Source organism: Melanotaenia boesemani, chromosome 3 (assembly GCF_017639745.1).
Source record: "Melanotaenia boesemani isolate fMelBoe1 chromosome 3, fMelBoe1.pri, whole genome shotgun sequence".
NCBI classification, from domain to species: domain Eukaryota; kingdom Metazoa; phylum Chordata; class Actinopteri; order Atheriniformes; family Melanotaeniidae; genus Melanotaenia; species Melanotaenia boesemani.
The window spans coordinates 37,844,524-37,867,320 of record NC_055684.1 but is presented as its reverse complement, the minus strand read 5'-3'; the positions used below and the strand labels follow the sequence as shown (position 1 = coordinate 37,867,320).

Genomic DNA, 22,797 nt, shown 5'->3' with positions numbered 1-22,797 from the left:
TCTGTTTCTGTACGTTACAGCATCCCTCACAGATCTGCCTCATGTACTACAGTGTTTCAGTGGTTTTGTGTGGAGGCACACTTTACTTAAAACAAATTCACCTTTATGGGCAACGTTTTAAAACCAAATCATTGCTGTAACTGTGTGAGTGAATTTACTTTGAGACCCAGTTTTTAAAAATGAGGATGAAACGTCCAAACAATAATAAATATTAGTGGACACAGCTAAACTCATCTCCGTGTAAAAATGGTCTTACTGTCCTCTTCAGCTCATTTTAAATAACAAACCCTGACAAGTGACATATGCAACAAACAAGTGATAGACACAAATGTTTAGAAATTCACATTTTATTTAGCTATTTGTATGAAAAGTCATTTAAAATGACAACACGTATGAATGGAAAACAAACACAATGATTAAGTCCTAAACTGGAGAAATAAATATGTCCTGTGTAAAATTTCTTTAAACATAACTCAATTATCACATAGAAAACATTCATTTAAAAGCCACATGTGATGAGAATGTCACTGCTGAGGTCACTGTTGACATAAAAACATGGGAATCTTCTCAGCTTAATTTATTTACCATCTTTAATGTGACCAAACAAAATCCCAGCCACTCGATTTTCATCTGCAGCACAAAGCAGCTGCAGCTGAAGTGACGGTGCACACTTCAATGTCAACTTTACTCCCAGCCGCCACAAGTGGAGTCTAAATAACACTGCACCCACAAACTAGGCTTAACAGCCAGACCTGTGGAACCCACACTGCCATTAAATTCTGTTATTCTTCACTGTGCTCCAACACATCAAGTCCAACCAAATTCATCCAGATGCTCCAAAAACCAAGGCACACTGGTGTAATCAGAAGATCGAGCTCTTGAACCTTCTATAAAAACATTAATATCTTTGACATGATATGGACATATGGACACTTTAACATATGAACATGAACATTTTTGCTAGTTTTTAGAAATTAAAATTTTGTTTCAGCAACTCTGCACCACCCTTAGTTTCTCTGTGGCCTGCAGTTCTGACTGTAGTAGTGGTTTAAGCTGGCTCAGATGTGGATCATATTAACAGGCCCCTAGATTAAAGGCTGAACCATGGAAAGAGCTCCCTGGTGGCCAGGCAGTCAGTCATCACCTGTCTCTGGTTACTCTACTTCAGCTTTTCTTCAGCAGGCCTTTGGGTTTGCAGAACTTCGGGGAGAAGGTGCGAGTTGTCAGTGGCAGCCACAGGCTCTGACCACCATGTTGCGGTACTTCTTGAGAATGACATTGGAGCTGTCGTCAAAGTACAGCACTGAGATGCCGTGGAGCTGTGTGGGGGCGCAGCAGGGCTTGGGTACTGTCTCTGGGTTGATAAAATGTACCTGTGATCAGAGGAAGGATGAATAAATCAACAAAGAATGTGGAGGATGAAGTGAAAGTGCCTTTGATCTGGGACTGTTTGGGGCTTACCAGAGTTTGCACAATAGCGTGATTGGTGGCATTCATGTAGGAGTTGAGTGGGAAGGCGCACTCTCCCTCACAGTAATACGCTGCATAGCCCTCTGGTGCTATAATCCAGTCCTGATCAGAGGAAAACCCCAAACAAAGCTTCAGTTAACTGTCACCTTTGAACAAAAACAATTAAAAATGCAATCATGTTTTGAACAGTACCTGCCATCCCAAATCTCTAAAACTGACATACAGTTCATGCTTCTTACATCCCTCTTTGGAGAATCCGAGGCTATCTGAAACTGACATTATGTAAAGAAAAAAAAGGTTAGCGGTTAAAAAGTGTTCAGCATCATGTTAACTGTGGTGGTTAGATGTACAGGTTCAGGAACCTGTTGCAGCCTCCACTGCCTTCAGAGCCTCTTGAACAGTCTTCTGTGGCTTAGAGCGGCTAGACTGGCGCCCCTTGTGTGCGTGGGCTGAGCGGATGCTGCGGAATCGCACCTCCTTGGCTTTGAAGAAGACAACGAGGAAGGGCTGCTTGTCCTGAGGACCATTGCCGGTCACCAGCCCAGCTAACCTGGGCTTCCTCCTCTGGCCTACAGGGGGAGACAAAGGGTGATGAAATAGAAATTATGACTAAAGCATCATCATAAAACAGTTTCCAGTCAATAACGATTCATCTTTTTAATATTAAAAAAAAAAACCTAAAGAGATCCTCTACAAAGATTTACTCATTTAAACTTTGGAGTTTGTGGGTGACTTACTAGTTTTGGACCTCAAAGTTCTTTTCACTCAACACATAAGCAAGCAAAAGTCTTGAAACACACTTCTTCTTTCTTTTAGTTAATTGAACAAATAAAAAAGAACATAAGTTTTGACATTTCTATAAAACAAACTGAAATGTGTACGTAAAAAGACTGTTGCTCCAAGGTCCAGTTCAGGTGATAATTTAATCATCTCAGTCTAACAACCAATCAAAGCTCAGTAATATGTGTCATCATTAGTCAAAATCCTTATTTCTACTGCAACACAGTACTAGATCAGCACAGAAAAATAACTCACATTAAGAAACTGGGATAAGTGACAGTTAATTACAGTAATAGAAGCGGTTACGACAAGTTAAAGGAGGAGTTATTACTCTACAAAAACACAATGCAGCTCAGGGCATGAACAAAAGTTTCCTCCAGTTTTTCGTGTTATTTACATACTTTAGCAGTGCAGCTTACATATTTACAGTTGTTTGATTTGTTATGTTAACATTAAATAATAAAGATTAAACCGCTTGGGCTTAAAGTGGTCTAAAGGATATTTATCATATATATATATATATGATAAATATCCTTTTTTTTTAAAGAGTGTTAATAATTTCCAATTATTTATGAGTACTAGGTGACTTATCGGTGTGGATCACTTGTTACTGACCATGGCTGTCTTTGAGAATCAGGTGTAGGCCCAGATTCTGTTCGGGTCTGACCAGCCAGACGTTACTTGTAGTGGACAGGTCAAAAACTAGCCAGCCCTCTTCTGAAGCCCAAACATCCCGCTGGTCCAGCAGCAGCAGCTCCACTTCACTGGGGAGAGGACGAAATGTAAATAAGCTCAAGGCACGTCAGCGTAAAAGCAGCCAGTGTCAAAACAATTTTTCCTGTGAGGTAAACTTGTTTTGCTGCACACTGAAAAATCAGCCTCCACACGTGTCACACAGAAGTCATTAAAATGTGATGCTGAAGAACAGTCCACCATGACGGGTGGCCAAGTGAAACTGATTTTATTCCTTAGTGAAACTGAGAAACCTGAAAACAACAAAAATAAATGCGTTATGCTTTTAAAAATATTTAAACATCATGCAGTTTATATTAAATAGGTGATATTTCAGCAAAAAAAAAACTAGTAAAAGTACATGTGTGGCCCTGTAATCCCTGCAGTGCAGGATCAGACTGTTTTATAGTTTTATGCTGTTTTGGATCATAGCTGAACTGTATAAGGGTGTGTTAAAGATCTGTATAGTACCAAACAGTGTGATTCTGTTGAATTTAATGCTGGGAAATTAAAAAGAACAGACTTAGGCAAACGAATAATGTGCTTCCTGTCTAACACCGATGTGTGTCTGTGTGACGTTGAGTGTGTCCAGTAAAGTCAATAAATTTGTATTCAAAATCAAACTTTCAGCCACTTTTAGTCGCAGTTTTGCAACAACCAGGGTAATTTCCCTTTTAAAGTTAATTAGAAGCTGTTGGATCAGAGACCCTTTTCTAAACATTCTTCAAGAAAATTCTAGTCTGTCGTCTTCAGGGCAGATTTTAAAGACAATTGCTTCGTTTACAGACAGCAGAGATGTCTGCCTTTTGTCTTGCTACCTGCTCACCACTGTGGGGGGGCTCTTGTGTGTCTGTGCATGACAATAGTTTTGCTCTTTGCACCATCGTCAACGCCACTGGCCCACATCCAACACTGAAATGTAGACCAGGTGGCTGCACATGCTCCTTTTTTATGGAAAGCTATGTATTCTCTAAAGACTGCTAACTAGTTCAATTCAGCCAGTATAATAAAAGGTGTTTAACAGGTCTACTCTACAGTGCAGGATGGTGCCTGATTAGGTCGAAATAAGTTAAAGTAAGCAAACTCATGGGATTTTCATGTATATGTTTATGAGTGCAGCTGTTATCATAATATGATTCAATGTCTGCATGCAGCAGCACTTTTCTCACACCTTCACTACATTTACTTTAACAAATTATTAAACTATAAAGTTGGAGATCAAACAATGGTAAGAGCCTAAGATGCCTAAGGCATAAACAAACTAAGCAGGAGCTCCACGGGGAGCCTCCCAAAGAGCACTTAAAATGTTAAAAATAATTATTATTACAAATATATGATTGATAACTTAAATAGAAATGAAAATACACACAAAAATTCTTTTTCATACTGTTTTCATCAAGCTTGAGTTGGTTGGCACACAACTGATACTGGTTTAATCAACTCTGCTGCAGGCTGTCAAGTGCTGATTGATACCAGACAGTGTTGTGGAAGATCATTAATATTAAGATGACTTGTAAAATGTAAGCCAGCTTCAAATAATGCAAATGAATGGGTGTTTTGTATTTACACTGTAAATACAAAACTCCCATTCATTGAACTGATTGTTGGGTTGATTCTGTCGGGTAACAAAACTGCTTCTGATCTGTAAGATAAAAACAAAAAAGAATTATTCTTAAAATAACTTTTTAAAATAAAAACATTGTTTATATTCTAAAAAAAAAAAAAAAAAAAATTACTACTACTACTACTACAATATTGAATTTCCCTTTGGGATTAATAAAGTATTTTTCATTCATTCATTCATTCATTCATTCATATGACAGCAAGTCCCTGTAGGATCGGGCCATCCCTGATTATTAGGCAGAAAGTGTGCATAATACTGTAATTTTAACATAAATTTCCAGGTGAAATAACAATAGACCTACCTGATTATCAATAATTTAATTTATTTATAAAGTGCTTTACAACATTATATTAAGCTACTCTGACACATAGACAATATATCAATCATGTTAACTGTGAAGGCAATAAATACACTTCTGCACAGCGAAAATGAAACATACAGGGCAAAGATTAGATGTTTTGATTCAGTTAGGCCTTACATTGCTGCTGAAGACAGTCAGGATAGTTGTATGCATTTAATTTAATTATTACATTATTAAATCATCAACAGTTATATATTATTTATATAATATTTATAACTATATTGAGCTGTATGGTAGTTAAATTCTAATATGAAATATTAGACAGGGAATATGCAATGGAGAAATAAAATTAAGATAAATATCGTTTTGTTATTTTGTTTTGGGTTTTCTTGTCTTGGCTGAAACATTAAAAAAGAAAAAAAAAGGGAACCATTTTGCACTTGTTAATTTACTTATTTATTTAGTATGAAGCTGCGAGACGCTGGTGACACATTTCTGTTTACATTTTTCAAAAATTCAACCAATGATAAATATTAACAACTGAGCTTCTTCGTAGGAAATCAGACATTGTGTGTCTCCTGTTCTAATCTCAACTTAAACTAGAATCTGTTTTCATTGTATGACACAGTTGGCCACACGTGTCTCAGATTTTATCATGTTATTTACAGGATGCTGAAAACAGTTTGGAAAGGCCAATTTCCATCCGTTGTCCCCAGATGTGGGAAAAACACAGGACAATGGAAGGGTGGCTGTCAAGGAGCATTTTTTTAGTAGGTAAAACTGTGAGAAATTGACAAATGAAACTAAAATATTGAGTGAAAATCAGTGGCAACCGATCTGATAGAGGGATGGACCCAGCCCAGACCTCAACTTTGAAGCAGTGGGATCATCTGGACAGGGAACAAAAAAAAGGCAGAAACATCCAAAGAAGAGCTTTGAAAAGTCCTCTAAGTCTGGGCGTCTAAATCAGGCTGATTAGAAAGTAAAACATGCTGTAGCCTTTTAGTCTGTATTTTCATTCATGTTTGAACACATTTATTTAAATGACATATTCCCTGCTTTTTTGGAATTATATGGCATATGATAATATATTCCCAGAGAGCTGTAGTTGTGTTTTTCTCATGTCTGATTTATCAACGGATCATTGCAGTTTACAGTACTGCTCAGTTTCTTTGTGCAATCACGTTTTGTTTTTTTTTTTTACGTCTGGAGTCCAAACCTCCCACCACCCAGGAGGTTAATCCTGCCTGAGTCAAGCGGCTGAGCTTTCATTCGTGAGAAAGCGGGTCATGTGTGGCGTCTGTGTTAAGCTGTTCACATGTTCTGAGACAAGAAAATGGTGAAAAAGCAAAACAGAAGCTGACAAGCCAAACACAGCTTGAACGTGTCAGGCGGACAGAAACATGGAGGAAAAGCAACCTGTGTTATAGAAAGAGTGACGTCATGAGGGTCTGGTGTTATTGGTGGTGAAAGCTGTGTGACAAAATTGCAGGTCTCCAGAGGACTGAGCTGCTGTAGCCGTGTGAGAGTAAACTGCTCTGGAAACAACCTCTGCATTTCTGTAATGAACACTAATGTCTGCGTAAACAGTGTCAGCTGCGACACTCATATCAGCTGAAAGGACGTGTTGGACTCAATCCCACGAGTCATGTCAAGATGGTAATCATGAACAAACATTCAGTAAATTACACAAGATAAATAGCAAGCTGCAAAATGCTTTAAAGGATCAGCCCCTCACCAGCCTCGGTGATATGTTTTGTGTGTCATCACAGTAGCGAATCAGCACTCTGAGCACTGAGAAAAAAGTCTAACTCTGAAACTGTCAAGGCCAACACTGCCTCACAAATTAAGCATCTAGTATTTTATTGGACCGCCTTTAGCTGTGATTCCAGCAGCTTCTCTGTGGTATCGTCTCAACAAGCTTCTGCAATGTCAAAAGATTTATTTCCATTAGTGTTGAATTAATTTTTCACTGAGAACTTGTATTGATGATGGAGAGTCCGACCATTGTGCAAAGCCTTCTCCAGCACATCCTAAAGATCCTCCATGGGGTTCAGGTCTGGACTCTCTGGTGGCCAATCCATGTGTGACATATGTCTCCTGTTCCCTGAACCACTCTTTCACAATCTGAGCCCCATGAATCCTGGTGTTGTCATCTTGGAATATGGCCGTGCCATCAGGGAAGATGGAATAACCTGCTCATTCAGTATATTCAGGTGACCTCATTCTCTGGATACATAATGTTGCTGAACCTAGACCTGAACAACTGCAGCAACCCCAGATCATAGACTGCCCCCACAGGCTTGTACAGTAGCACTAGGCATGAGGGCTGCATCCCTTCATCTGCCTCTCTTCTTACCCTGACGCTCCATCACTGGAACAGGGTCAATCTGGACTCATCAGACCACATGACCTTCTTCCATTGCTCCAGAGTCCAGTCTTTATGCTCCCTAGCAAACTCCAGTTAGCCTCACTGATTAGTGGTTTTCTTATGGCTACACAGCTGTTCAGTCCCAACCTCCTGAGGTCCCTTTACATTGTTCATGTGGAAATCTTCTAACTTTCCCTATTAAACATAGTCCTAAGTTCTACTGTTGTTTTTCTTCCATCTGATTTCACCAAACTGATCACTGACCACTATCATTCAGGATGTTTTTCTGACCACATTTCTTCATGGAAGGCGATGGTTCCCACCATCCTTCCAGTTTTTAATAATGTGTTGGACAGTTCTGAATCCAGTTGTAGTAGTTTTTGCTTCTCCTTAGATGTTTTCTCTGCTTGATGCCAATGATCTGTCCCTTCTTAACCAGACAAACATCTTTTCCACGACCCCGGGATGTGTCTTTTCACATGGTTGTTTAAGAAATCAGAAGCTCCTCATTGCATCAGATGGGGTTAAATAACTTGTTGCAGCTGAAAGATCATCACCCTGCAGAAATTATCCAATAGGAGGCTCTGAACTTTTTGCCTTGTTAAATGCAGGTGGTCACTTTTCTTTGGCCATGCAGGGTACAGTATATCATGTGTGTGAACTATAACTGCTAAAAAAAAAAAGGTATAATCTAGTCTGGAATAATTTACTATAAGTCATACATACACACAAGATGTTGCATAAGAAAGTTGATTGTTTGCAGCAGTCTGCAGGATGATGGATTAAACATAAGGTGAGCAGCAACAGCAGCCTCCAAACTCTGATAACAAGAAACCACATTTACCTGTAAGGCGGCTCCTTCAGGACTTGGTAGATGCTGACTCTGAAGGTTTCATTCTCAACACGCTCCTGGATGAAATCTTTATAAATCCTGAACTCTGCTGCTGTGATGGCCTCTCCCTCTGGAATGCGTGAAATGTCAAATCGAAACTCACGTGCGTGCGGCTGGAACAGAAGATCCCGGTCCTGATCAACTATCAGAATGAGACAAACAGACATGATGGCATGTTTTTGATGCAAATATTGCTGATCAAATTTCAAAAACTGTGCAGTAGTTTGCTGGTTTCTCCCTAGCAGTAGAAACTCTGAGGATTTACAGACAGGAAAAGGAAAGCTGGTTTGTATAATTAGATGGGAAACCAGTTGCAAAATCTGTCAAAACTATTGCTGATTTAAGCAATCCTCTGATGTGTGTTCCTCTGCCCGCAGCTCACATGCATTTTGTCAGAAATAGGAAAAATCCTTTGTGAAGACTGATCTAAACATCATTTAAGTCAAGATTGTGGGGAAGAAAGAAAAAAAAAGCACACACATTCATGGCTCACTTTGGTTCCTTGTTTAAATTGCGCACATGTGCTGACCACAAGAAAAGATCTGTTAAGGCACAGCCCGGAAAACCACAGCAGCCAGTGCACTTCAACAAACACACTCAAATAAAGTATAGAGAGCCACACAAATCCACATGTGCCTTTACTCCCTGAGCGAGTCTTGCACCCACCGCACATCTATGATCATTTTGCAATGCATCACCATCCAGGGATTTCATGCTGACTGCAGAGGAGAAAGTGGAACAGCAATAGCTGGTGACACTATGAGGTTTCCGCCCATCCTGAGCCAGCTGGAGCTTTCAGAGTTTCCAGAAAAAAATGGTGGTCAGAAAGACCCCAAAGCTTCCGGAGGCTTCCTGTGTCATGTTTTTACAGCATTAGTCAACAGGCTTGCCCTTGGAAAGAGCAGTGGAGGTCTTTCCACTACTGAAGGTGTGCAGAAACAAGCAGTGATTAGCCACCTTCCTGTATACACCAAGTCGTTTCAGAGCACAGACACCCTGTCTTCACAAGACATTGACACACCAAACAGCTGAGATTTTCATGGTACTACAGAGCTTACTTAGAATGACTCACAGTCCTCTAAAGACACTTTTAACAACATAAAAACACACACATGCCACTTGCATTAAGAACGCTGCATTCTGAACCCTGCTAGTCATTTGTTTGACCGCAATTAAATGCTGGAAGGGAACGGAGGGTGATTTTATGAAAGCAATAATTGCTTGTAAGGACTTGGTGTGTTTACATTTGGGACCATTAGCTGCTGAGATCAGACCTCAGATATGCAAACTTCCCTCTGGGAGACATTTCAACAGTACAGATTACTCCCAACATTGCAGGGCCACACGGCCGCAAAGCTATCATTAACCTGTGGCAATTTTATAGTAAGTGTGTTTTTCAACATGTCAACGTGGGGGGTTAAGACTCATCACAAAAAAAAACACAGAAAGACGTAAATAAAATGAAAACTAACCTGTTTCTTCTTCTAATGTGACTCTGAATATTTTATTCATTTGAGATTTGTAAGATTTAGGTAAAGCTGGTGTAAATCACAGATCATAATTTGTCATAATTCCAGAAATATCAGAATGGGAAGTTTGACAATACAGCTTATACCCTTAAGAAGAACCAGTGAAAACACCAAAATTACTTCACGCATGAATGCATAAATAAAGAGTAGGTTAATGAGATTTCCCGGCATAGCCAAAGAAATTCTTAGATGCTCCCCCTCCAAATCAGCTTAGCAGAGCGAGCAGGTTTATTCCCGCTTTTTCCCAAAAACACAATAATCCCTCTGTTCTTCTCTTTCTGGTAGCATTTTGCAAAAGCCAGTGGTGTTGCTGCTTATTTCTTCCTTCTTTTTCCAAGCTCTGCAGGTGTCTCGCTATCAGTACGAAAACAAAACAAAGCAAAAATTCCCATGCTGCATAAACACACCAGACAGCAGCAGTAAAACAAAGAGATGAATATGAGGTGCAGGAGAACCAAAAACAAAAACTCCAAACTACATGTGCAGTGCAACAGTAATACATGCTCATGACTGTTCATGATTCAGTATGACTAAAGACACACGTGTGCCTCACATTTATAACATGAGGGTGAATTATTACCATTATTGTTTCCTGTAACATCCGTAATTTTAAAAGACAAAACTGGCAAAGCAGCTGTCCTTCACATTGGAAGCTGTGGTCAGTGTGGAAATACAATCCCGTTCGGTCTTGAAACAATTGTCAAAAGACCACCAAGAAGGAGTCAGTCCAGCAAAACGTGGAAGTCTGAGTGAAAAACTCTGCCAGTCATCAGCACAGCAGGTCAAAGTGAGCTTAAAGAGAAATAATGCTCATGTGTTGTGTCATTTTATTCCTTTTTATTTGATACGACACCCTTCAAATGAGATTCTGCCTCTGGTTTTAAAAAAGTGTTTATTTATACCTCTCATTAGCTGAAGATTCAGTTAAAGTTTGAGACTGAGACAAGATCTGTTTGAGACAAATATGACTGGAAGAGCAGAGTTAATTCTCTTCAGATTGACCAGTTAGGCCAGTCTGTGCCTTGAGGATGAAATTGTTTTTGTGATGTAACCACAGGCACTAGTACCATATTGCCTGCTGCTTCTTCACACTAATATTACAGTTTTCATAAGATCTCTACAAGAAACATGAGCAGGATTTACCTTAAACTAACTAAGTGATGTCTGCGTGATCCCCCTCCAAACAATCATCCAAACAGGCATAGGTGCATTCTTGCACCTGCACTAACAGAGATTACAACAGCAATAATGTTCTAGGATGCAAACTGCACTGATTTTATGCCATCTTATGGTCTCTCACTCCCCAGGGGTTTAGAAATGCCTGTTCAATTCCTTTTCATGCTAAACAAAGCCATGCTAAAGCCTCCTCTCACCAGAGCTTTGAAGGAATTTAGGCGAAATCGGATACATGCATGTTGTCATAACATTTACAGCTTTGCTTGGAATGCATAAAGCCTGATTCAAAGTGACAAAAGTGACCCAAAAGCCAACTTGTGAGACATATGGCCTTATGGGCAGCTGTACCTGGCTGTAGTGTGGAAGGAAGTAAATTGTCATTTAAAAGAAGACTGATTATTTAGTTGATTCTGTCAGATTACAAAACTGCTTCTGAAATGCAAGATAAAAAAAGAAAGAATCAGTCTGAAAATAACTTTTTAAAATGAAAACTGCAAATTTGACAGCAACCCCCTGTAGAATGTGTAGTTAGAATAAAAATAAATCACCTGATAATCATCTAATCATCTCTTGGAGTAGCCTGACACAAGAACTTTTAAAAGCCAGGAGGAAAACTTACTGAGGTTGACGAAGCTCATCACCGTGTCCGCATCATCCAGGAAGCGGTTGTCGTCAGGGGTCAGCATGGTGGAGGCCTGCGTGGGTAGGACTTCCTCATAATATGAATACCTGTGCGCGTCTGTGTCTGTGGATATGGCATTATAAAGATCCAGCATGAACATGGGGGCAGCGTTGTGTTTGGTGTGCGCGTGCGGCCGCGGACGTTGCGGCAGCCCCAGAATGGAGAGGATCTCTCGCTGCATCTCTCTGCGCTCTTGGCTCCGTAGTCGCCCTTGGATGAAGCTTGAGCGCACGTCGTTGTCCGCTGAGAAGTTGGAGAAGGCGACCCGCGTGGCCAGCGCACAGTGAGCCCAGGACAGGAGGAACGCGATTGTTGCCGCTGCGCTTGTTAACATTTTTACGCACGACTGAAACAGTTGGAAACAGAAGACTGGGGATGCTGTTCCTTCATGAAGAAACCTCTTGCGTGTGGAGACAGTAAAACACGCCTCCACCACGCAGAATGTCATTCATTCATAATTTGCCACTGCGCGCTGTTCTGACGTGACGCAGCTCCTCTGGATGGCGACATGGGAAAAGGATTTTATTGTGGTCCTCTGTCAGGGGAGGGGCAGGCGCCCTAGAATGAAAGAAACCTGGATGAAAAGGACTTGAACGTGTGGAACGAGATAAAAACTGAAGGGCGAGTTTGTATCTCACAATGAAGTGCGCTATCTGAGATTAGATCGATGTGTGTGGACATTTTTCATTTAACCACTGCGTTGTGATCGTCGTGTTCTCTGCATGCAGTACCCTGACAGCCCCAGCCAACCCCGTGTGACCCCACTTTGACCAATACTACAGTCATCAATCCTCAAATTTAAAATATTTTACGCACAACGCTGTTTAGGCCGCAGCTGAAAATCCAGATAGCCAAAACTCCAAATGGTCTGTCTAAAAGAGCAGAGGGGAAATCCCATAATCCCCACTTCAGCACAACAAAAACCCTTTGAAGTGAAACAATAAAGTTGGGCCCACCCTAATTGCCGAGTGATCAGCAGCAGCCAAACATACATGACGGGACATGCCAGAGAATCACTGAAACGACGTGCAAAGCTCACTGCACAAAGCACTGACTGCTCTAATAGAGTTAATGAGAATGGGAGGCTAGCAATGAATAACATAGTAATGAGTTCGGTACTCAAATGAAGATTAGCCAGGTGCTTTACTCAGGTGTGAAGAACTGGGTAAAGAAGAAATGAACCGAGTTTCTGTTACTCAGCTTCAACGTGTTCTCTCCCATTAATTGGCTGGAGCACGATATAAATGGATTCATTCTCAAATAAATCCTCCAAACAAAATGTAAATGAAATTGGCATTAGCAGCAGCTATGCTTAAAGATGTTTATCATACAAACCATTTTGCACGACTCATCACTGCAGACTCATCTAAAGAGTCCTCCATGTGGGCCACAAATATCTGTAAATCTCAGTAACTGAGCAGATAGGTTCGTGCTCGAAATATAATTAGCATACAAACTAGCTCAGAGTTGTAAAAATGATGCATTTCACTATTTTTACACTGCAGGTCAACAACAAATAAAAATAGATCAGATATAAAGTGAATGTTGTCTTTTTTTATTTAATATTTTTGCATTTACGATACGGTTTCCTTTTTCAGAAGTCTGGAAGATTTTACTTGTAAAGAAACTGAATATTTCACAAAAAATTTACTCAGATTGTCTCAATGTGATGCAAATATTTTTTTTACTACAAATAAAATGGTTTTGTTTATTTTGCAAAGCATTTTTCTGACTCTAATGATTCATAAATGTTTTGTATTTCCTCTGCTGAGTACATGTCATTAAACTGACAACATCTCCAGTCACATCAGTAAGAAATCAGGAGTTTCATACTTCACCGCAGTAGCACCATGAGGTTTGTGTATAGATGCTGCAGCTTTTTTCTCTCGTTTTCTTTTTTTTTCATTTTCAGGAGAGAATAAACATTGCATTGCAAAGGTCTATTGTTCTTTCTTTTCTTTCTTTATTTTATTGTATTTTTTTGCTCCACATTGTATTGTGTGCTATAATGAAAACTCTTGTAAGATTTCCTAGACATAAAACTAAGCAGCCCTCATCGATGCTCAGGGTAGATCAACAGTTACTGGTCAGTGATTTAGGCTTTAAGGCACCAATACTGCCAACCTGATTATAATTCTCTTATGTACTTTTTCATGCTTATTCTGCACCCATCCTGTGGGGTGTTTAATATTTTATGTAAAGCACTTTGAATAAACTTACCTTGACTTACCTGCCACTGTTGGGCTCTTTTGTGTAATAATTGTTTCAGGCTGAGATATTTCAAGGGATTCCTGTTGTGAGATTAACAACATGTGAACAGAATAAAAAGAGAATTTACTGCTAAATTGCTCAGATGGAAAATGAAAGGGATGCCCCAGGCAGTGTCAGTTTGAAAACAAATAAATTTGCTTTAGTTAGTCACTATTTTATTCATCCATGCCGTGTAATCCAAAGACTAAATAAAAAAAAAAACCACAGATGTGGTTGTTATCACTATGGAAACTATCGTCCTGCTTTACTTTGCCTGGAAAATTCCATTTACCACATTTTAAATTCTAACATTGTCAACCATAGAAGTATCATAAAGTTATTTTTGCTTTTCAAATTTTAAATTTCATTGAGTGCACAATATATCTATTGGAAATATCCCCCCCCCCCCTCCCCCCCCCAAAGACTGTAAAAAGAAATGCAACATGCTTACCTTTAAATATATATATATATATATATATATATATATATATATATATATATAAGCATAATAGATGATTTACACCATGTGGTGAAAAATTTTAACCCTCCAGACAGATCTGTACTTTTTTCTTTTTAAGATATCTCAGTTTCAACAAAGCAGCAGCCAATGATTTGCTTCACTTTGTAAAACTTGTAGGTTTCAACTGACAGTAAAATCACTGGCTGTAATGCACTGCCTCCAAGTGTTAGGACTTATAATTACATGGTCGTATAAAGTTTTCTTGGTTTTTAATGTCAATCAAAATATGGAAAAAATACAAGGAGACAAGAATTAGAAATATCTGTTGTAAAAGCTCAAGTATAATTTTGTTTTCCAGGAAGGCATAAAATGGCATGAGTCTTCTTAAAAAACAAACAAACAAACAAACAAACAAAACAGTCTTATTAAGAAGTAAATCAAAGGTTAGATTGAGATTTATAGATTTGGTCAAATAAAATGCTTGCTTGGACCATCAAAACCAAATTTTATGAGTTTGGGTGATTTAAGGTGGTTTAAGGTATTGAATTAGAGCAAATATAACCCCATATACCACCTTCTTCCATTCCTCTTCTGTTATTCCACTTGGGAATGGCAAATATCAGTGTACAGTAATTTAGAGCAATTTCTACCAAAAAAAAAAAAAAAAGTTATTAATTGTCAACAATTTTGTCAATTTACTCACTTGCTAGGAAGTTAATATATTGCCCAAACAAACCCCAAGAAAAGGCTTGCTGACATAAGGGTGTTTTAAGAAAGTTAGCTTACTGTCAGGAGGAATAAAACAATATGAATCTGGAAGACAGACAAATCTTATTGGCACTTAGAAGAAAGTGGTGCTGGAAATAGTAAGTAAATAGTATTATACATTGGAGAATGTGTAGTACAGGTTTTTGGAAACACTGTTATTGATCAGAAACAGTGTTTAGCTGGTTGGAGGCTTTCAGATTATAGAACAAAAATGTGACAAGTGTGGATAATATGTGATAGAAAATAGAAAAGCTGCATTTATAGACAAACTCGGGTATGCCACACTTCCTACTCCAGATCAACAGGTGGCAGTAATGCGACGTTAAGGTAGTTTGTTAACCGCCAATGGATCCGAAATAAAAAATAAGAAGAAGTCATCAAACTGCGACATACACACTTCGGGTTGACAAGCGCCACATTTTATCCTGTGAGGTATATTTTTTCTGTTTCTGACCCTGGAAGCTCACAGCCGCAGCACATTTGGGGTATATATATCCAGATAGTTTAGAGGCAGTGCAGCTCACGATGCTACCTTTAAGTGTGGTGTCTGAATCGTTTATGTTTAGAGGCTACAATCTCACTTGGCTAACTTTAGCTATACGAAATAGTTCAGTCCTATATATTTTCTGAACAGTATAGTTGTTGTAGTATTTCTGCTTGTACTTAAACATATTTTATGCATCGCACAGTTAAAGCGCTATTTTTAAAGACTGTTTTGAAGCTTATTAGAATTGCAAGTAATGAAACTGCCTAACTGGCATAGTTAGCTTCACCGTTAGCTGTCAAGCTATGTTACAGCTTGATATACAACTGAGCTACGTCGTCAGTTTTCAAATGTTAACTAAAATACAACATCAAATTATATGGCAGGAACTCTAATATAATGTTATTCGGATTGTGTGGTAATGCTAGCTACTCGGTGCTACCCACCACACACCATTTTGGCTAATTTGCTCGCCCTCCGTTTGCTCTGAATTGCTGCAGAATGTGTTTTCTTCAGCTAATTTACGCTAATTGTTTAAACAGTTCAGATGTCTATGGGCAGAATATGTTTTCTAAAGCAATAAGGTTAGGGTAATTTACCAAACATGCGTTCCATCCTGTCTTTTTTTCTTCAGTCCTTTAGGAGAAACCTTGATGCACCATGAGCTTATTTGGAACCACCTCCGGTTTTGGAACAGGAGGGACGGGTGTCTTTGGAAGCACGACAACAGACAGCCATAATCCTATGAAGGTACACCAGCGAGTCTAGAGGAGGAAGCTATTTTAACCACGCGTATTAAATTCATTATTACGTTTTAAATGCTATAAATTGTTATATCAATCTGGTTTGGCCTTACAGGATGTTGAAGTGACTTCACCGCCAGATGACAGCATCAGTTGTCTGGCTTTCAGTCCCCCCACAATGCCAGGAAACTTCCTTATTGCAGGATCCTGGGCTAATGATGTAAGTTATTGATCCAGTTCTAATAATGGTTTAAAGTAGTACAAACAAATTTAGAAATGTTTTATCTTTGGATAATGTAAATAAAGGCAGAATGTGATCATTTACATGAACTGTAAGCCTTTATTTTTTTAATACCTCAGTAAAAACTTATTTGATATAAAGATGTACACTTATGTTGTTTATTGAAAACTACTGGCTCATTTTTAGTTGTGTACCAGAAAAAGGTTATGCATAAAAGGAAAAAAAGAGGACTTTTTTCACTTTGAATGGATGCCATGAGCAGTTACTTTAGGTTTGATATGGAAATGTATAATTTTATTCCCCCATTGTCATAGGATTTCAAATTTTATAGTTGTTATACTTCATTAGGTTGCCATAGAGAACCCCTTTTTTCCACTGGGTGACAGATCTGGACTGCTTACTGGCCATTTAAACACCCCTAGACTCATTTATTACAAAGCTATTCTGTTTGTCATTCCTTGTTTTAATTCAAACTTCACACTGAGTTTTCTAGTGATATCAACTGATTTCAGGTTCGGTGTTGGGAGGTGCAGGACAATGGACAGACTGTCCCCAAAGCCCAACAGATGCACACAGGTCCAGTGCTGGATACCTGCTGGAGCGATGTAGGTGTCATACAAAGTAAAGCAAGCTGAGCAGTAGAAGTTGTCTGTTGGGTTGCAGAAAGTTTCATGGTCTCATGTTTTTATCAACCAGGATGGGAGTAAAGTCTTCACTGCTTCTTGTGACAAGACAGCCAAAATGTGGGATCTTAACAGCAATCAAGCAATGCAGATTGCGCAGGTTAGATAACACATCACATCTTCTCAATCATCTGCATGGTTATGATGATGCAGAGTTATCTCACACCTCTCATCCTCCCTCTTCACAGCATGATGGTCCAATAAAATCAATCCACTGGATAAAAGCCCCCAATTACAGCTGTGTTATGACTGGTAGCTGGGATAAAACACTGAAGGTACCAAAATATCTTTAAATGTTTAAAAAGATCCAGAAATTTCTGTTTCAGTGACACTCAGCAATTTTGATAACTTATCAGATTTCAAAACAGATTTTTGAGTTATTAAACCCAGAACCAGGACTTAGCTTCAGGACATGGTAGCAAGTTTCCATAGATACTAACATTTGGTCATAACCTATTTACTTATCAGACTAATGTTGTCAATTAATGCAGCACTGAGAAATGTGCCAACTTTTATGTTCTTTTTAGTTCTGGGACACTCGTTCGCCAAATCCCATGATGTCCCTGCAGATGCCTGAGAGATGCTACTGTGCAGATGTTGTAAGTACTTTATAACAGCCATAATATGAGGTGTATTAGTTTTTTAGATAATTGGTTGCACACAGATGCGTTCATGTTTTCTTTTTAATCCATACCTGCTGCATGTAGGTGTATCCCATGGCAGTGGTTGCCACAGCTGAGAGAGGCCTTATAGTGTATCAGCTGGAGAACCAACCATCTGAGTTCCGCAGAATAGACTCTCCGCTCAAACATCAGGTGAGTTTACCTCCATGAACTGTTTTTCTTTTACCCTCTCCCATTGTTTACGTTGTGAATACATTATGTTATTTACTGTTTTAGATTTCTTTTGATTTTTATGAATGACCTAAAGCCAGGATATAAAGATCTATTTTTCTCTCCCTAATTTGCAGCACCGCTGCGTTGCTATATTCAAGGACAAGCAGAACAAACCAACGGGTTTTGCTTTGGGAAGCATTGAGGGGCGAGTAGCGATCCACTACATCAATCCTCCAAACCCGTGAGTGGACAGATCAGTCCATGTTTAAGTAACATTGATTAAAAATGCTCTTCCCAACATGTTTTATTATCCTTTTCAGAGCCAAAGATAATTTTACCTTCAAGTGCCACAGGTCCAATGGAACCAACACAACCACTCCACAGGATATCTATGCTGTAAGTTATTCCTCAGATATTTAAAGGAGATTGTGTCTTCTTTTTTATTTTAGGACAAAATAGTAAGTCTAATAGGTCTAAATGTATACCCAGCAGGGGTTCAATGATAATGCAGTACTAATCTTAACCTCACTGTTAACATTAAAGATATAATCGCCTGTTTTTGTAATTTATGCATATGTCAAATGTGCATGCGCGTAACCACGTCCGAAGGGTGAACCTCTTGGGCCAGCGTCCTGCAGGTTTTTAATGTGTCCCTGCTCAAACACAACTGACTCACATTAAATGGACCCAACGGCCTATGAAGTTCTGCACAATGACTCATTAATTTAAGTCAAGTGTGGGGTGGGGGGGGGGTTTGGGGGTGGTTCTGTACAGGTATAGCAGTTGGTTGTCTGGTGTTAGGTTGGATTGAAGGGTCGTTGCCTTCTGGTTGTCTTTCTCCTCTTCCTTTTGTCTACTTTCCTTTTTTTTTACTTTCCTTTTTATTTTTCTTCATTATTCTCCTTTATTTGTCTTTCCCCTCTTGTCAGGTCCAACAAGATTACATAAATTCCATAATTCAAAATAAATAAGATAAAAAATAAATATATCAGAGGAGCCTTATACCCATAAAGCTCCCCTTGGCAAAGCAAATTTGTTTGGCACAACACAGCAGCCAGACCATCATTCTGCTGCGTCCATGTTGGACAGGACAAAACAAAACAAAAAAACCTGCAGGAAACTGGTCCAAGAGGTCTGGATTTGGTGATCCCAGTCCTATAAAGAGGTGGTTCTGAAGAAGAGTGAATCCTTAGATTACCAAAAGTTATTCTTTCATATAAAACTGTCTAAAGCAACAACCGACTTTGCTTGTGGCGAAAATCAAGATGCCGTGAAGCAGGGGGGCAGGACTAACATGAGGCCTCTACATTTCCGAGATCCTTCATTGGTATGTCCGACCCTGAACGAGATTCTGACATTACAATCGTATTAAATCTTCTATCATTAAAACACATAACTGATTGGATCACTTTATCCAGCATCCACTTAAACATGTCAGCTGGAATCTGATCAGATTGATTTCAAGCGGATAGATGACCTGTTTGTCCACGTAACCGTAGTTAATGATCGCTGGTTCTTTCATCGTAGAGTTTTGGCATGTATTGAATAAATGGGTCAGTGATGTTTTCATTGAAATGCAGTAAACACGGTGGGCACTGGTTGAAACCATGACAATTTCACGGCAATGGACTCATGCTGCCTCCTCCTCGGGCTGCTGTCTCTCCACTTCCTCTTCAATATTCCACATCTTTGCTGTCATCAGACGGCCAACCAGAAACAAAGTGTGCACTGCACATCGCATACCTTCCAGTTTCCATGGCTGATTGCACAAATCCAGGCTGCTTACTGGCGCTTGTTCACAGGAAACCAGTGAAAACTCATTTCCTGTTTGCATGCCTTCTTACCTCGACAATTAGAAGTCAAATACAGAACAACTGTCCAGCATCTCTCTTATTTTCTCACTGAAGATGGACACAAAATTTAGTTCACTTAATAGGTTTCTGCACTGTGGAAACGGTTATACACATGCATGAGAGACATTTGCATAAATTTTTTGCAGATGCCTCGATCACATAAAATTTGTCAAAGCGTTCAATGGCCCAGTCCTAGAGAAGAAAGAAGTAAAACAAGAACTATGAAATATCGTTTTTCCTGTACTATGATTTAAAAAGATCCTTGTTTATCCTGTTTGTTTGTTTTTTAATAAATTTCTTTTTGATAGTTTCCAATTGTCACGTTTAGAGAAATGACTTGTCAACCAAAAAAATAAATAAATAAAAATTGGTGTCAAAGAAAAGTGAAGTACCATATCTACTGCACCCTCAACTTTGTGTTTTTAGTCCGCTTTGGAGTTATTACAAGTTTTTAAATGGTTCAGTTGTTGCCATTGTGTCTTTACCATGTGTGTACTGGATTATACTAACACAACCATATTGCCTTCTACTAATTCATCTTATCAGGTGAATGCCATCTCTTTCCATCCTGTCCACGGCACGTTGGCCACTGTGGGCTCAGATGGACGCTTCAGCTTCTGGGACAAAGACGCACGCACCAAGTTGAAGACGTCAGAGCAGCTCGACCAGCCCATCACAGCTTGCTGCTTCAACCATAATGGCAACATTTTTGCCTACGCTTCCAGTTACGACTGGTCGAAGGTACGGTGTGTACAGTTTTAACAAACCTTATTTACACTTGTTGATGGAGTCATTTAATTTTGAACCCTGTATCCCCTCAGGGCCACGAGTACTACAATCCGCAAAAAAAGAACTACATCTTTTTGAGGAACGCTGCAGAGGAGCTGAAGCCTCGGAACAAGAAATGGTGAGAGAAGGGCAGCCACTGTCTGTTACCCTGGAGACCGCAGTCACCGGATGGGGCTGCCCCGTTCCCTCGGTGCCCCTGTGACTCATGCATGGACGCAGGCAGTGAGGATGCTGTGATGCTGTCATGGTTTAGATTTCAGTATTCCCACATACTCTTTCATGTAGACATGCCATGTGGGATTAGCACTGGACACACCTCAGTGAATTTTGTTGATGTCCTTGTGGTTTCTGCTGGAATAATGTGTATGTTCAGCATTTGCACCTGTAAAGTCATGAACAGTCTGCTGTCTTAGCAGCACTTAGCCTATAAATAGTTACACTTTGTAGCATATTCTTATTTAAAGACAAGTTATTTATTGAATTATGGACAGAGAATAAGAAGGAAAATCACACAGGTAATCAGTGACTTACATATGCCAGCCATTATTTTGCAGGTTCTGATTCTTTTTTGACTGCTGAATAATGACTTCTCCTCTTTTCTGTGCAAAAAGGGACATTCTTTGAGAAATAAACTAAACAAAACCTGGCAACTTTGTTACTGACTGCCCCCTCCTGTCTCCAGATTCGTCGTGCCAAGTCGCATCTGTTGTGAGGAAATGCAGAAGACCTGCTGCTTTAGTTTGTGTGTATGTGCTCGAGACAGCCTCCTTCCTTTCGGCAAACACCTGGACCAATGCCGTGGCGCTGTGTGCTGTGCATGGACCAATCAAAGGGGCCGACCCAACCTGGTGTTGATGACAGCTGCTTGACATTTGGTCTTAGAAGTCATCATAGAAGGGGAGGGTTTTATTTGTGATTCATTTTGATGTTTGAATTGTTTTTTTATGTCTAGCTTTTTTTCTACATCTTTCCAAAGGTTTATCATTCTCTTGTTATTTGCTGTTATGATATAGCTTCATTAAAGAAAACTTGGGCTGTAATTGAAATATGTGCATACATTTAGAGTCCACCATGTTTATTCCATCTTAAAATCTTAAGGGAGATAGGTTTAAAAAAGACTCGTGTTTACTGTATAGGTGTCTCTTTGGGATTAAAAAAACTGTATTGTGCATGCAAAAACATCACCTACAGTCTTCACCACCATCTAATATATCAGCTGTTTATCTCACCGTGTAGGTCTCTGACTTTTGAATCATCATAAATTTCAACTTTGAACATCATCTGTGCTTCAGTGAGTCCTGTCATCCTGCTTTGAACTTCTTTACCCAGCAGGTGGAGCATTTTGCCAGTCCAGTAAGCCCAGTGGGACAAATGGGATCAAAGTGGTGGGATTGGTCTTCCAGGCCATCTTGACAGCGATGCGTTGCTGAGAATGTGAGAGGAGGGGGTCTTATCAAGAGGATATGAATAAGGTAGCAAGGTCTGCTACAAAGGCCATGTGTGAAAAGCGAACCAGCTCAGAGGAGAAGGTGTGAATTAAATGCCTTTTTATTGAGGTCATTAGAGTATCACCTCACTGTCAGCCTGACCCTGGTACTTAGCAGTGGGACGACATGCTGCTTGCCACAGTTCTCTGGCCACTTTCAGCTTTTACTGTGAGACATTGGTGTCACCTCTATCAGCTGCGGGCTCCTCAACTTCTCAGCCAAGGTTCAGCATCAGGTGCTGCGTTGCTTCACGCTGTGGAACCAGTCTGCTCACTGGAGTTGCTATGATCTGGTTACCAGCTCTGGCATGAGTCAAGGCCAGTGGCAGTTACAAAGTGTTGACTGTATCCGGAATAACCTGTTGCTCATCAAGTTTTACTTGCAGAAAGTCACTGGTGGTTCCCAAAAAAGAACTTTGAATATTGCTCTCGCCTGTTCCAGGTTGTGCTCAGTATAGCATTTTAAACTTCAAGTTCCTAGCGAAACCTTATGTGCATTTGGTGTGATGCTCTCAAATTCAGTAGTAACTTAAATTATTATCTTATTCTAGAATAGGACGTTTGGAAACAATCTATAAATTACTTGTAGGCTTGTAGCCTCCACACATTTCTTCCTTGCTAAACTCTTGTAGTTGAGCTTTGTAAGG

General features: G+C 39.6%; 2 protein-coding genes across 4 annotated transcripts; one reads left to right on the top strand and one right to left on the bottom strand.

The window, feature by feature from the left end:
- Positions 1 to 387: 387 nt before the first annotated feature.
- Positions 388 to 12,140, bottom strand: LOC121636790 (bone morphogenetic protein 7-like). Its single transcript, XM_041980598.1, has 7 exons — positions 11,495 to 12,140; positions 8,123 to 8,312; positions 2,866 to 3,014; positions 1,833 to 2,039; positions 1,663 to 1,742; positions 1,462 to 1,572; positions 388 to 1,373 (listed from the first exon to the last, which is right to left on the bottom strand). The coding sequence occupies exons 1-7, from the start codon at positions 12,003 to 12,005 to the stop codon at positions 1,224 to 1,226; spliced, it is 1,398 nt and encodes a 465-aa protein (XP_041836532.1). The 5' UTR covers positions 12,006 to 12,140; the 3' UTR covers positions 388 to 1,223.
- A 3,246-nt stretch (positions 12,141 to 15,386) lies between these two features.
- Positions 15,387 to 21,944, top strand: rae1 (ribonucleic acid export 1). Of its 3 annotated transcripts, XM_041981434.1 has the most exons (13): positions 15,387 to 15,467; positions 16,154 to 16,269; positions 16,378 to 16,482; positions 17,016 to 17,108; positions 17,200 to 17,286; positions 17,375 to 17,461; positions 17,714 to 17,785; positions 17,894 to 18,001; positions 18,157 to 18,263; positions 18,343 to 18,418; positions 20,422 to 20,616; positions 20,697 to 20,782; positions 21,347 to 21,944. In XM_041981434.1, coding segments are annotated over exons 2-13 (1,107 nt in total). In that variant the 5' UTR covers positions 15,387 to 15,467; positions 16,154 to 16,179; the 3' UTR covers positions 21,348 to 21,944. The 3 variants fall into 3 exon arrangements, with proteins under 3 accessions (XP_041837368.1, XP_041837366.1, XP_041837367.1); XM_041981432.1 differs by lacking the exon at positions 21,347 to 21,944 and having other exon boundaries at positions 20,697 to 20,786; XM_041981433.1 differs by lacking the exon at positions 21,347 to 21,944 and having other exon boundaries at positions 15,425 to 15,520; positions 20,697 to 20,786.
- Positions 21,945 to 22,797: the final 853 nt, after the last annotated feature.

Bases quoted from the DNA above. Each gene is read 5' to 3' on its own strand.
- LOC121636790 (XM_041980598.1), bottom strand. From the start codon at position 12,005: ATGACATTCTGCGTGGTGGAGGCGTGTTTTACTGTCTCCACACGCAAG. The intron at 2,040-2,865 runs GTCAGTAACAAG...CTCCCCCTGTAG, and splicing joins GATTCTCAAAGACAGCCATG to GCCAGAGGAGGAAGCCCAGG. The intron at 1,374-1,461 runs GTAAGCCCCAAA...CTCTGATCACAG, and splicing joins ACGCTATTGTGCAAACTCTG to GTACATTTTATCAACCCAGA.
- rae1 (XM_041981432.1), top strand. From the start codon at position 16,180: ATGAGCTTATTTGGAACCACCTCCGGTTTTGGAACAGGAGGGACGGGT. The intron at 17,109-17,199 runs GTAGGTGTCATA...TTTATCAACCAG, and splicing joins TGGATACCTGCTGGAGCGAT to GATGGGAGTAAAGTCTTCAC. The intron at 17,786-17,893 runs GTAAGTACTTTA...TGCTGCATGTAG, and splicing joins GATGCTACTGTGCAGATGTT to GTGTATCCCATGGCAGTGGT.